The 15,368-nt window shown below is 34.3% G+C and overlaps 1 protein-coding gene across 8 annotated transcripts in view; it reads right to left on the bottom strand.

The window, feature by feature from the left end:
* Positions 1 to 15,368, bottom strand: part of TNIK (TRAF2 and NCK interacting kinase) — a 1,728,926-nt gene that overhangs the window by 481,073 nt on the left and 1,232,485 nt on the right. For all 8 annotated transcript variants that reach the window (XM_044070048.1, XM_044070049.1, XM_044070051.1 and 5 more), the window contains exon 10: positions 10,568 to 10,743. In XM_044070048.1, coding sequence (XP_043925983.1) covers positions 10,568 to 10,743 — 176 coding nt within the window. The remainder of the gene's footprint in view (positions 1 to 10,567; positions 10,744 to 15,368) is intronic.

Raw genomic sequence — 15,368 nt, 5'->3', positions numbered from 1 at the left:
AGCCTCAAGGATAATCTTGCTAACTGTAGAGCATTCTGATGATTGGCTTAATGGTCCATGGTGCAGTTTGATGTTTAGCAATGTAGTTATTGGGTCTTCTTCTTTTATACTGACCTTTGACTTTATACAGCATGATGTGTTTTTCTAATGATTTTTCTCTTTGCATGATATGCCAGAAGTGTGAAAAACTTCCAGGGAATACCTTGGCTTTATCTCCTCCAGTACTGACTAATGTGTTTGTGAGATAGCTTCAGTACTATAATCCTGTCATGTTTCTTCACTGTCCTTTTGTATCTGTATGACATTACTGTAAGCACTGCACAGACGTGTTGAATCTTCATATGCAAATACATACCTCTGCACTGGAAGATATTATATTCTTGAAAGCTGTTCTGCCAATGACAATGTGCCACTGGATTTTTGCTCGAGATCTCCTTGTACTGTTATTGATTACTGATCAAAAACGCTAAAGCTGTAACTACTTTTTCTCCATCTAGAAAGCGTTTATTGATTTTTACCAGTTGTTAGGATCTTTGCTTTCTTCATATTAGGGTACAAACCCATTCTGACACTATATTGTTAATCCTGATACACAGGTGCTACAGAGTATCTTCATTTCAGACACTAATGTGGTATCATGAGCATATTGAAGGTAGTTCATAATTCTTCCTCCAGTTTTTTACACCTTGATTTTCTTCATGCAATCCTCTTATTATCGTCTCTTATTATTTGTGCTGCAAATAAATTAAACATTTATTGGGACTGTCTGCAGCCTTGTCATGCACAGTTTCAAATTTTAAATCATTCTATTCATCCTTGTTCTATTCAAACTGTTTCTTCGTCACTCGAGGCATTACTCCATGCAAAGCAAGTAAATGTGGCTTGTAGAAGAGCTGCATGGCATATTATGGGTAACCAGTCATATTTTTCAGGAAGCTTGCTGTAATGGTCATTTTCTGAGGAAAGCTGTTGAATATTTTATTGACACAGGAATTACCAAAGGGAGTGTATGGTGCAGTCTTTGCATGAAAAAGTTGATTGGGAGAATAGTTCTGTCTTCTAGTATGCAAAGCTTTGAAATTTTTCAAAGCAGATACAAGCTTTTGATAACCTTGGCAGCAATAGTCTCTGGTGCTTTAATGATAGGCTGTGGTTAATTCAAATATCATGTTATTAATGTAGGAGTTACTGGGCTGTGTATGCCTTATCTGACATGGTATCACTAAGGTGCTGCCCTTGAAATTTTGTTTGGTACATAGAAGTACTGGAACAATCTTTTTAACATTAAGTATAATTGTTTTTACCTTGTAACAATTTCTACATGTACGTAAATGGGATTTTTTGGACCGAGCAAATGGCAGTGTCAGATTTTAATATAATACTATGCCTTTTGCATACATGGCAGAATGGAAGTGGGAAAGATCTTGAATAAATTATTAATAAGTGGTCACAAAGAATGGGACATACTACATCTCAAAGCTAAGTAGTTGGAGGTATGGAGGGAGGTAGCTTGCTGTCCTGCAAAAAAAAAAAAAAAAATATATATATATATATATATATATATATATATATATATATATATATATATATATATATATATATAGATATTCTTTCAGGTATATTTGGTCATAACTGTGTACTTTTTAATGAACTGTGTTATGATTTCTTTGCAATCACCTTTTATTAGAACAACTTTCATTTTATGTTATGTAGTACATACATATGCATATACATAGCTAGATACAAAATATATGTAATTTTCATACCTCTCAACTCTACAGATTTTCTCAGAATGTTTAGATTTCTGACTCATATTTTTGGTCCATTTTTCTTAAAATTGTGGTTTTCTGGCAAATTAGTGAAAAATCTTTAAAGACTGAAGTTAGGAAATAATGACAGACATTTGAGTTTTTGACTTCATACCCTTTAGAAAATTGATGCTAATGCAAAACTTGTTATTCTATCAACTTTCTAAGTTTGTAAGAGCAATATTTAAAAATTGTCCCTATTTTGGGGCCATTTTCCCACTTTTTTTTTCCAAAATCTCTTTATTTCAATTTTCTTTTTTCAAATAATAACAATACGGTAACTCAAAAACACAAATAAACAATACAAATACCCATCTAAAGAAAACAGACAACAATCTCATTCTAAGAACATTATACACACACACACACATATATATATATATATATATATATATATATACATATATACATATATGCAATATATACACAAGAAGTCACTACATCGTCAAGTAAAGTATGAGAATTATTATGTTCATTTGGTCTCATAAGGAATAGTTAGAATGGGGATAGTCTATATATAAAGTAAAAATAGAAATTTAACCATTTATTTGTATGTTTAGGGAAAATATCTAGTTACACATATACTAAGAAAAGGGAAAAGATGCAAGAAAGACTGGTTATACTACATTCATTTCTTATTTAAAGGTTAGCTTTTCATGACAATTTGTAGGCAAATGTTATTTGCCAAGAATTATATCTAGCAAGTAACCCCAATATTTTTGGTAATAGTGTTTGTTTTTTGTTTTTCAATAAATTAATTTGTGAGATGAGATATATTTGATAACAAGATTGCTAAAATTTTCCCATGTAATTGGTGACATGACAGTCCAATTCTTTGTAATAAAGAATTTAATAAGGGCACACATCGTAATAAAGACATGTTTTAATATTTTTGGGAGTTGATTGATATTCATGTACAATATAGCTGTCTCCCAAGTAAGGGTTGATTTTTCATATCCCATCTTCTCTAATCTTACTCTCAAGGAACACCATAAGTTGTGTATCTTAGTACAGTTCCACATGACATGTAAAATATCAGCTGCTTTATCTGGACAATGGGGACATATAGGCGAAAAGTTAGGATTGAATTTATTTAATTTAGATAACGTATAATATAGATTGTTATTTACCATAACTTGTGTATATAACAGCTTCTTGAATGGAATGAATTTGATTGTATTTTCAATGGCTAGTTTCTTATTTTCTTCGGTCAGTGATTGATTTTTCGTTTGCCAGTAGTTTGACAATAATAAAGAATTCTGATGTTTTGCACTCATTACAATTTTATAAGTCCTAGAAATTGTTTTCCCTTTAATCGCAAGATTTTCAAGTATTATTTTAAGTAAATCTATGTTCTGTAAGTCAGTGTGTATTTGTGAGAATTTAGCATTTATAAGATGATGAAGTTGGTTAAGGATAATACTATATTTCATAGGAAGTTTGAGTTCAAGTCTCATTTGCCCCGTGTTAGAGACTTTCCATTGGTATATTTCCCATATTGTGTAGTCTTTTATCAGGGGGTAGTTTGTTAGATTTACCGGTTTACTATTTATTTGTAAATTAGGATTTAGGTGTAACGGTTGTATAAGGGCAAAAGCATCAGCTAATTGCAATGATTTAAATAGTTTCTGTGTTGTAAGAATCATGTTTTTAATTAGTGGGTGTAAAATTCTTCCTGTATATGCTAGCCTGGTTTAAATTCAAGAATGGTAAGGATTTGATATTGCAGCCAAGGGATTTCAACTATTCATACCAGATTTTGTTCCACTGGGGTTGTCCAAGTATTTATATATGAGTCATAGTTTATTATTTGTATTAGTCTGTATACAGTAATTATACTATAGTAAAGCTTAAAATCAGGTAACCCCAATCCCCCCTTATCTTTGGCGAGTACAAGTTTTGCATATTTAATTCTGGTAGATTTTGGATACCATAAGAATCTTGATATAGCTTTTTCCATGGCAAGGAAGACGTTTTGGGGAATATTTGAAAAGGTAGCATTTAACTGAAGTATTCTTGGTAGAAAATTCATCTTGACAGCACTAGCTTTTGACAGTAGAGACATATTAATGTTCTTCCATCTATCCATGTCATTTTGAATACTAGTCCATGTAGTTAGCAGGTTATTGTTTATAATATCTTTGAAGTCTGAAGTAAATATTATTCCTAAATATTTTATCTGGTAGTTTATCTTGATCTGACTCAAAGGAAAGTACAATTCTTTATGCCCTATAGGATTGAGGGGAAATATGTGTGACTTGTTTAAATTTAAATTATAATTTGAAACTACCGAGAACTCATCAATAACTTTAAGTATTTTTGGGAGGTCAGTAGTGGGGAGTTGGAAGTATATATTTAAGTCATCAGCAAAGGCCAAGTATATAAGATTTGTATTGTGGATTCTGGGAATATGATGAAAGGTTTTTTGTGAAATAAACAGAAGGAGTTGTTCTAGATAAAGATTAAATAGATATGGCAAAAGAGGACATCCTTGTCTTGTACCATTGGATAAGAGTATAGGGTTAGTTATAAGTTTATTTACCTGTATAGTGGTAGAAGCTTTCTGATACAGAACCTGGATCATTTTAATGAATTCTTGAGGAAAGCCATATAAAGGCAGTATATTAAAGAGAAAGTGTAAGTTTACTCTATCAAAAGCTTTAGTTGCATCTACTGTAAGGGCATATCTGGGGCATTTATCCCTATTAAGTAGTCTTACAATGGTATCTAAAAGGAGGGTGTTGTCACTTGTTTGCCTGTTTGTCATAAAGCCCATTTGTTGTTGGGAAATAATAGAGGGGAGTATATTCTTAAGTCTATTTGCTATAACATGGGCTAATATCTTAAGATCAGTGTTTATGAGGGCTATTGGTCTATAATTTGCTGGATCTGTTGGGTCAGAATGTGGTTTAGGAATCAACACTGTCTTGGAGTTATTTAAGTATTTTTCTGTTATACCACATTGTATTATATAGCTGAAAACTTTTAATAACACTTTGGAGATAGGTTCCATGAATAGCTTATAAAAATCCGATGTGTATCCATCAGGCCCAGGGGATTTACCTAATTTTAGTTTGTTTATTGCAGCTTTTATTTCTTTTAAATTTAACAGTGATTTTAAGAGTTTCCTTTGATCTTCTGTAATTTGTGGAAAGTTTATATTATGTATAAAATCCTCAAATCTGTCTGTAGATGATGATAAGGGTATATTGTATAATTTCTTATAAATATCTTCAAAACCGTCCACTATATCTTGATCTTTATATTTCACCTGTCCTTCATATTTTATTTCTTTGATCCTAGGAGGTCCACTTTTTATGTTAATTAGTCTAGCTAGAAATTTTGATGGTGTTTGAGCCCATTCTGAATATTGATATACTGACCTTAATTCTAAGAAGGAGATATTTTCTAAATAGTGTTTGTGTAATTGTTTTTGCCAATCAATTATTTTTTCCTCAAGTTCTTTAGAATATTTTCCTGAAGTTCTAGTTCAGCAGTGTTTATTTGACACTCTAGTTCATTCTTAAGATTGTTATACTTTTTTTGAGCCATGCAGATTTTTGAATAATAATACCCCTGATGACCGCCTTGGTAGCCCATTGTATGTCATATGGAATTTGATCGGATATAAAATCATTTTGAAGTTGGGCTAGCACATTCTGAATTTCTTGTGTAGTTTCTTGGTTTTGTATAATTTTAGGATTTAACGTCCAGGTATTGAAATAGGAAATATTTTGTTTATGAGCTTGAAAGTTTATTAAAAGTCTAATTTTGGAATGATCTGAAAGAGTTCTAGGTGATACAGCATAATTTAATTTGTTAGAAAGGAAAGCAAGGGAAATTAGAAAAGCATCTATCCTGGACCAAGTTTTATGAGTGGCTGAAAAGAAAGTGAATCTTGATATTGTTTTATCATAATGAAATTTAACATAAGGGTCAACTAGTTCAAATGTATTTCAAGTGCTGTAGTGGTAGATTGTGACTGTCTGTTTTTATTATGCGATCTATCCTTATCTAGATTTAGTAAAGCATTCCAGTCCCCACCTACAATAAACAGATGATTTGGGTATTTGGCTAATATATTAAAGATTTCATAAATGAAGAGCTGCTGATTTGAGCAGGGGCTATATATATTAAGAAAGAGTAATGGTTTGTTTAAAGTATGATATTTAGTAGTAAATAATACCCATCTTCCCTTTGAGTCAGCTTCAGAGGAAGTAATCGCTCCTTGGAAGGATTTATTTACTATAATGGCCACTCCCCTGGACAAAGAACTATAATTTGCAGCAACTATTGTTTTAACCCATTTTCTTTTCCTTTCCCTAACCCAAAGTTGGTCATCTAAGTGAGTTTCTTGCAAGAAAGTTATATCAGCCTTAGTTTGGTATGTGAGGTACATGATTACATTTCTTTTCTTTTTACCTACCATCCCTTTAACATTCCAAGAGTCTATAGTTATCACTTTTTATTAATATTGCTGAAGTTTCTCATTAGTTGATACACAAAAATACAGTTATAAACTTTTTCTGTTAGTGTATTTATCTTAAGAATAAATGTTGTGACTTCTATACTCCTAAACTCTAAATAGGTGCCTAACCACCCATCCCTCTGTATTTGTAAATGTGCATGAGTTAAGAAACTAAAAGAAACTATTATTTTTTAACAACAAGGAGTAGATATATATCAGAGGGATGTCAATAATACCCATACTGTTCCAAATGCGAACAGTCATCAGCTAACAGACTGCACTCATCCCACTCCTTTTATTTATATACTGTATATTCATTTTCAGACTTCTTAAAATATTATATTAATTGTACCCTTAGATATTATATAGAGAGAAAAGGAAAAGTAGCTTTTATAAAAAGTTTTGTAGTAACAGCAACATATTATAATTCTTAACATTTCAAGAGTTATTAAAGAGTTAACAAAACACTATTTTCAAAAAACAAGTACAATATTTGTATATTTAAAGAAGGCATACTTTTAAAAATTCAACAACATTTGCATTATTCTTGCTAACAGCAACTAACTGTGGTTCTTTAAAATGTATTGGAAACCATAGAAGCAATCATTGTGAACTCATATTATTAATTAACCACTGCCATCTACTGGACAAACGGGAAAAAAAAAAAAGAAAATGTTTTTGTACCTTGCTCATAGACACCTTTAAAGGTAACTCAATGGTTATGCCAGTAGAATAATGATTATACATTTTAAACATTTAAAGAAGGCAGCACTTTAAAATTCAACAACATTTGCCTTATTCTTACTAACAGCAACTAACTGTGGTTCTTTAAAATTTATTGGAACTTCATTTAACATTGCACTGGCAAAATCCATATAGATCCATCATTGTGTACTCATATATCTCATATATTAATAATTAACCAGTGCCATCTGCTTGAACAAACAGAGAGAAAAGAAAAAAATGTTTTTATACCTTGCTAACAGACACATTTAAAAGTAACTCAATGGTTATGTCAGCAGAATAATGATTATACATTTTAACATTTAAAGAAGGCAGCACTTTAAAATTCAACAACATTTGCATTATTCTTGTTAACAGCAACTAACTGTGGTTCTTTAAATGTATTGGAATCTTCATTTAACACTGCACTGTCAAAAGCCATATAAACCATCATTGTGAACTCATATGTTAATAATTAACCAGTGCCATCAACTGAACAAACAGAGAGAAAGAAAAAAAAAGAGAAATGTTTTTATACCTTGCTCATAGACATACTTAAAAGCAACTCAATGATTATGCCAGTAGAATAACGAGTATACATTTTAATTGAAACTACTTATGTCTAATATTTACACTACTTAAACTATTAAATCAAAGGTTATATCCCATATTTTAAATGTAATTTAACACTTCTTTTTTGTAAGCTGTAAATGAACTTTAAAGTCATTTCTCTATGCAGACAATGTTAGGTGGCTATGTAACTTTTAAATGTAAAGGCAGTTACTAAAAGACAGTACCTTAAGTATTACAGTGTAGCAAAGATGTTTTCTTTACAGGCAAGTAAGCAGAGTTATTTAAAACACATTCCACATCCATTTGTTTAAAATTTCCCATAAGAGTGGTATATTCTTCTGTCCTGTAGTTCTTTGGAGTTGTAGCACTTGTTTAGCCTTCCAAATGTTGTTTTTGGATCAAAAGATATGAAAAGAGTTGTCTCAGGCAGAATTTACTTTGAAGAGATGCAGAAAGGTAGATTTTGCCTGGTCAGGTGTTTCCAAAGATATTATTTCTTCTTTGTAATAAAATGTTAAAGTTGCAGGATATCTCATTTGGAAACAAATCTTATTTTCAATGAGGTAATTGCAATATTTGCTGAGTTTCTGTCGATTTTGTTTAATTTGTAAAGGAAGATCTTGAGTAATCATAATTTTATGTGCGCTCCATGTAACATTCTTTTTAATCTTATAAGCTGACAGTATCTGTTGAACATGTGCTGAATTAAGCAGTCTGATATAGATTTGTATAGGAAGATCACTTGTTTGTGTATGCTTTATAGCTCTGTGAGCTCTTTCGATTACTATCTCATCCAGGAGATGTTTTATTAGCCAGAAGAGAGCTTAGTATTTCTTTTATTATTGAAATAAATTGTGAATTATCAAAGCTCGCTGGAATACCTCTTATGATAAAATTATTTCTCCGGCTTCTAGCTTCCAAGTCTAACATTTTTTGCTGTAATTCTTTAATTATGGTGTCAATAGTTTGTGCTTTTTGTTGCAGTTCATTTATTTTTAGCTCATTGTCCATAATTTTAGCTTCATTTTGTTCAAGTCTAAGCACAATTTGGTCCGGAGTAGAGCCAAATGTAGTATCTGTAAGCATGCATCCTATGCTGGACTTGGCCCAATAAATGTTGGAGATAGCCTCTGGTTTCCAAACCATCTTGTATTGGATTAAGCACTTAACTGGAGAATGAATTAATGCATGGCTCATCCTTACATTACTCTGTGTACTGATCATCCAGTCTTATAGCTTTCCATAAGTATTATGAATTTACTGTCTTTTTATTTTATTTACTTATACTGTTTTTAAAATGCCAAAGCCCTTTTAATGACTTTATCAAGTCTGCATAGCACCTATGCAGTTTCTCCTTTTGTGTCCCCTTTGTTGACAGACACCACTCAGTAGGGCGACCCCAGTGAAACATGTATAACAAAGATAATGAGAATAATAGTACAATAATGACAGTAATAGTCAGACTGTCATGTGGAGTTCTTCCTATTTATTGCTGCTCACTTTCTGTCCTTCCTACCTGTCTTACTCTGGGGTTATCATCTCATCTGACATGAACTAGAACAAAGCACAACCTCTATGGCAGAACCTGCCACTTGACATTAATGAAAAGAATTGTTTCCCCCATTTTATGAACCCCAATACTTCCTGGATGTGGCCTGTACTTTCACCATACAGGTTTGTAGCAGAAACATATTTCCTTTTAAGACCAGCAAGCCCTCGCCATACAACTGAGAGTCTATAGCAGGAATACACTTCCTGTTTTGTTGCTGTGATGGTTTTTGGTGATTCTCTACAGATGACTGTCTTTGATCTTTTCAGATTCCCAGTATAAAGGCGTGAAAATCATTTTCAAATTGAAGTCTACTCCAATTGAGGGTACTAGAGTTTTGGCCGCACTGGGCACTTAGGCTACTCCTGAACAAGTTTGTCTAGATAATTGCCTCTGGCAGAGGTGACATGTACATCTCACTTCACAAACTGTACAGCTAGTGCTTCTTATTGTTTAAAACTGTATTTTAGCTCATGCAAGATAGTGCTTGCAGAGATCATTAAAAGTCACGTCCTTCATTTTACATTTTCATGACATCCTCACAGACTATATAGTGATATAAATAGCTTTGATTCCAATATTTTTCTCTCCATAAAGTTTGTAAGTGTACAATAAAAAGTAATCATCAAGTATCATTTATAAATGATGAAAGCATTTTAATAACTTAATTTACGACACATACTGCCAAACACATTTCAAGTAGGATATTTAAAGTTGTATCCTCAAACTTCTGGAGAAAAAGACCTGAGGTACAGGGCATTCATACATAAGGTGATCTAGAGATGCTGGCCAGGTGAACCTTAAAATAGGTAAATGATACGGTCCTCTGCAAGGGGAGAAAAAGAAATCATCTTTAGCTTACAGCACTGGCATGTCCAGAGCCAGAAAGTTTACTGTCAACTAAATAGAATAATGCAAGATGGCAATTTGTATGGTAATAAGATTGAGGAGTCAACCTATCTACAATGTGGAAAGTCATTTTACGTATCAAGTGATGTATGAGAGTTTCATCACTGCATTTATGTACTCCAAAGTGAAAGCTAGTATTCCATGCACTGTAGTATTTGGTCAGCTCCTCAGTCGATAGGATGTGTCACTTTGCATCAACTATCAGAAAACTACTTAAAACTAAATGCCACTCCCAAACTGAGGGCAATAATCTCAATAAATAATACTTAAATATTGTGCTTGTACTGCACTAATGCTTCTACTTTTAGTTTTTTTTAAGTACATAGACTGGTGATTTGCTGTCTATTCTTATTTTATCTCTTTTAACAGGAGCAATTACAATTGTGAAAGTTTTTACTTATGTCATCCAGTTTACGTTAAATAAACCCTAGATAAAACACAAACGTGTCTCATATGTCTACAACAGTAAACTAAAAGAAATCCGTTAGATTCTGATAACATTTATGAACAGAACTTACAGTCTTTTATTGCACTAACCTTTTTCCCCTCGTTTTTTCTTTGTTCGATCTATATGATCCTTGAGCTGGATGCGAACTTGTCTCTCATTAGTCTGATCCCGAATGAAAGGGTGTTTCATCAGTTGCTCTGTTGTAGGCCTCTGATTATGATTTTTCACCAGGCAGCTGTCAATGAAGGTCTGGAACTTTTTTGACCTGAAAAACAACAGAATCCATGTAAATAAGTAGATAGCCATTGCAGACATTAAATGATTGTGTATGCATCCCTACCTGCTGGATAAGCTATACATCATAATCAAGGAACACTTCTAGCAACTTGGTATTAAGACTGCCTTCTTTTTTCCATCAGTTTCTTCAAACTTGTAATACTCACAATGTTTTATATATCACCACACTTCATGTAAAGCTATAAAAATGTAAAATACTTCAACATTCTGATTTTACTTAGAATCCGATAGTTTTCTACTTTCTTTAAACACTGTACTTAAAGCTTGGCAAGCTAACAAACCACATTATCCTGCATTCAGTAACATGTTTACTACTGTTTTTCCTGACTTTGTCACCTCTCCAGGTAATCACCTCCTAAATGACCCTACTGGTTTAATGTATCATGATCCAGAGGGTCATCACTTACAAACTGATAATGGGGACAGCAGAATTATAAATGTTTCTCCCAACAACCCACTGCAAGCACTGCCGATCTGGAAAGCAACGCTAATAGACTGTCATGAGTGCCTGCGCTCCTTTTAGTATGGCAGCTATTAGGCCGAGATTATATATCTACCAGGCTGTTCAAATCTTACTTTCTTGGCCTACAGTACAGGGCAGCATTGTAGTAGCAGACATGTCACCTCCTGAGATCAGGGTGGAGGGCGCAGAGTGTCTGATAATGTCCTACTATGGTGAACCCTCTAATGCCCAGGTTGCTAGTCATAAGAAGGTCACCAGCAACATTCACAGATAGTATATTCCTTGATTTCTGCTAGGTTAATGAACTTGCTGATTCCTCTTTGAAAATTGTTCTTGTCTGTTATGATCCCATCATCTTACCTTCCTGTAAAATAGACAGATACATGCTTAGATGCATAGACATAGACAGAATTACAGACACTGCTTATAGATACAGACAGAGATGTTGATTTCTCTCTTGCAGTTTTTCAGATTTATTATAATAAAGTCTTTGTTTTACAATAATCACTATCAATTCATCTTTCTGTTTGTCTGTCTACCTATCCATAAAATTTCAGGTGTCTTTGTTTTACACAAAATACCTAAAAGTGCATCTGTTTGTTAATCTATTTACACTGACAGATACATAACAAATTTTCAGGTTTATAATAAAACAGTGAGGCTCACAATATTGAGTCTCAAAACAACTAAACTATAACTGTTAAAATTCAGATTGCTGCAAAGTCAAAAACACCTGCTATGCTAACAATGCACAAACCTTGAAGAACATTTTTGTATAACAAGTTTGCCCTCCTGCAACCCCTGACATGATAAACCTGGTCCCACACCCATGAACTCTGAATATCTTGAGCTAGCACTATCTATAAAGGCTAAAGGTATTAAAAGCTCACCTTTCCCTTCACTCTGAGCAACGTGAGAGATGGGACACCATTATAATTAATAGCAGCCAATTACACAGCCAATAACATGGCTTACTGACATTAAACGTCTTCATTAAAACATATACAATTGTAATGCATGCAGTGCGATAATTACACTCCAAAAATGAGAAAATATAGGTTTGTTAAACTCCTTTTGGATGTCAGAGAAGTGCTTAACAATCCTTACTAGTGCTGTTACGCTCTATTCTCATACTGGACTCTAATAGCGGACAGTACCAACCACCACAGAACAGTTGAAAAAACTAAAACAGCTTTTAAAGCTATTAGCTTGTCAGAGGGGGTACTGTTTCTGCCTGCTGTCTGTGTGGCAGAGCTGAATATTTTCTGCACCCCTACACTATTTTATGACTGATGGTACATGGTGCAGCCCGATGTACTACAAAGAAATACGATTGGGTTTCTCTAATCATAGCCATTATTATGTGATCTCAACATAGATGCCAAGATTCCCTTGACTTTTGTTTCACTTCCCACAATGTGAATTTCTTGACATCCATGTCTCGAACACACAATAACTTAGTTATGATCAGAGGTCCAAACATAATCCTCTGTATTTAAAACCCCAAAATGTTATACAACAAAGCAGTGTTCAACCAACATCTTCATATTATGTCCAGTCTTAATGCAGCAACATTTCAGGTATCAGGCTCTGACTGTCACCTTCCCATCTAACTATATTTATATGAATAACTCCATAGTACATGCCAGATAATATCTATCTTGTATTCTTTGCAGAATGATAACAGAATACCCATTTAATACCTTTGATAGTTTTTGCCATAAATTCCAGGATTCTTCCTCAAGCCCCTTTTACTGTCTTCTCTTAAAACTACCCTACCAATAATACCTCTACTATGACTGTTTTTAGCATCATTATAAGCCAGTATCCCCCTTTCTTTGCAGTCTTTCATGAGGTACTTGTTTCCTGGAATCTAAAGTGATTCACTGATAGCCAGATATGTAAGTGCAAGTACATTTTGTTTATCAAACTAAACTAAATTCCTGATACCAGTAAATAAAAATGTACACCTCCAGTAAAGTGTGATGTTCTCCCTATAGCCCTGTTCTTAAAATAATCAACTCCATGTCCCTGCACCTTTAGGGCAAGTTTAATTCCTCATTTGCAGCAACCATCCTAAGGAAAAGCTAAATTTGTTTAACTGGCTGAAACTCATAATTCAAATAGGTGTTCATTAATCAATTACTTACAATTCATTTAAACTTCCATACTGCCAAATTCTTCCCCGACTTCATTGTCTCTCTTCATTATTTTCACGGGCCTCAAACCAACCCTAGAACTCAAATATCTGCCATTTATAAAAAAGGCCATCCCCTCCTAGTATCTCAGCAATGTTATCTGCATTAGTAATTACAGAATTCTGCTTCACTTCAACAACTGAGTCATGTTTTTTCTTTGCTAGTCAGCATACTGTTAGTGTGGGCTCAGATCACAATAACCCTATTTTTTTTTAACTTTACTACCCATTACTATTTCAGTGTTCCTTAAGATTGTTCCCCTTTCCCTGAAGTCTTCAAATTATTTCATAAGTTCATAAGTGTAAACTAGGCTAGCAGCCACTAGGGCCCTTATAAGTTTAGTTGTACAACCCAAATGTATTCCACAGGTTTTATGATTTAGATGGTTCTATAGGGGGGGATTGCTGGTTATGACATGATTTATTGACTGCTTCTGTCCATCAGAGAATCATACACCAGACCAATGGTGAACTTTCAATTTCTCATCCGATGGTGCAAGTTTTGCTTAAATGAGGTTAGGAAGAAACTTTATTTCACATGAATGGGGAGCCTACTCCAGAGAATGGAAATTCTCTGAGCTACATATCTGTCTCTTCAATATGTCCTACATATGTTACAAGCACAATTTAGGTGTTTAGATCTAGTAGATCTGATGCTGTTTGTATTGCATATGTGCAAAAGGTTCATCAGAATGGGGTCCAGGTATGCCTTGTATTCCAGGCATAGATCACCACTCAGTAATCTGTAGGAGACCTAATACAGAGATAGGGCTTTAAGGCGATCCAAACATAACATTGTTTTTATGCTCAGTACTCTTCCTGTAAAAAACCTTTGCGGATATTCCTGTTGCATGTGTCTGGTCAGGTACATAACAAAGGGGGCATTATACTCAATGATGGGTCTGATGATGGCTGAGTGCAGTGATACAATGATTTTTCTGGTCCAGAATGCCATGCCCTTACTTACAAGTTGAGCAACCTAGAAGGGTTTCCTTACTACCTTGGACATGTGTTGCTCAAAGGCCAATTTACTGTCTACATGTATTTTCAGATCCCTGACTAGTGGGCCTACTCTTAGGGGTGTTTTATTGATGATTCAGATTCCTAGGATTGCTGATTTCCTAAAAGGTACTATAATACAGGTCTTTGCACTACGTATTAAGCTGTGGCTTTGGCACCAGTCATTTGTCTGTGTTACACCCCTTTGTAAGATGTTTGCATCTTGGGAGTTCCTATGACTGCTTCCCAGTTTGCAATCATCTGCAAATGTGGTCAGCCAGAGGCCTCTGACATTGGTCTTGACTTCCAAGAAGTAGATGCTACAGAGCAGCAGGCCCACTGTGGAGCCCTGAGGGACTCCACTGGTGACCTGTCTCTTTGTGGAGGCAGCCTCACCAATCCTAACTTCTTGGATCTTATCTGTGAGCCAGTTGGCTATCCAGCATGTTATATAGGGGTTTATACCAAATCCCATAAGTTTGTTAACAATGTCCAAGTCAGGTACTGCATCAAAAGCCTTAGCCAGGCAGTATGCATGCTTTTACCCTCATCTATTGCCTTGCTGACCTTCTCAAAGAAGTCTACCAGGTTCAGTAGGCTTGACTTTCCTTTGATGAAGCCAAACTGGGACAGATCCAGTGTCTAAAGGTCTCCTATGTCTTTGCTGATCATTTCCATGATACTTCATTCCGCAGTTTTGCATATAAGACTAGTCAGACTAATGGGTCTGTAGTTTCTATGATCTGTTGATGGTCCAATGTTATGAAGAGGGATGGCCATTGTAGTCATCCATTCTTGTGTCATTAAGCCTGTTTAGAGGCTATAGTTAAACAGTAACTCCAGTGGTCCTGATAAGTCATATTGTAGACAATTAGGAAGGCATCCTGTGACATTATCAGGGCTCACTGAGGCTCTGTTCTTGGCCTTAGTGAGC

Source organism: Protopterus annectens, chromosome 4.part1 (assembly GCF_019279795.1).
Source record: "Protopterus annectens isolate FY-2018-M chromosome 4.part1, PAN1.0, whole genome shotgun sequence".
Lineage (NCBI taxonomy): Eukaryota > Metazoa > Chordata > Ceratodontiformes > Protopteridae > Protopterus > Protopterus annectens.
This window is presented reverse-complemented; position numbering and strand designations above follow the sequence as displayed.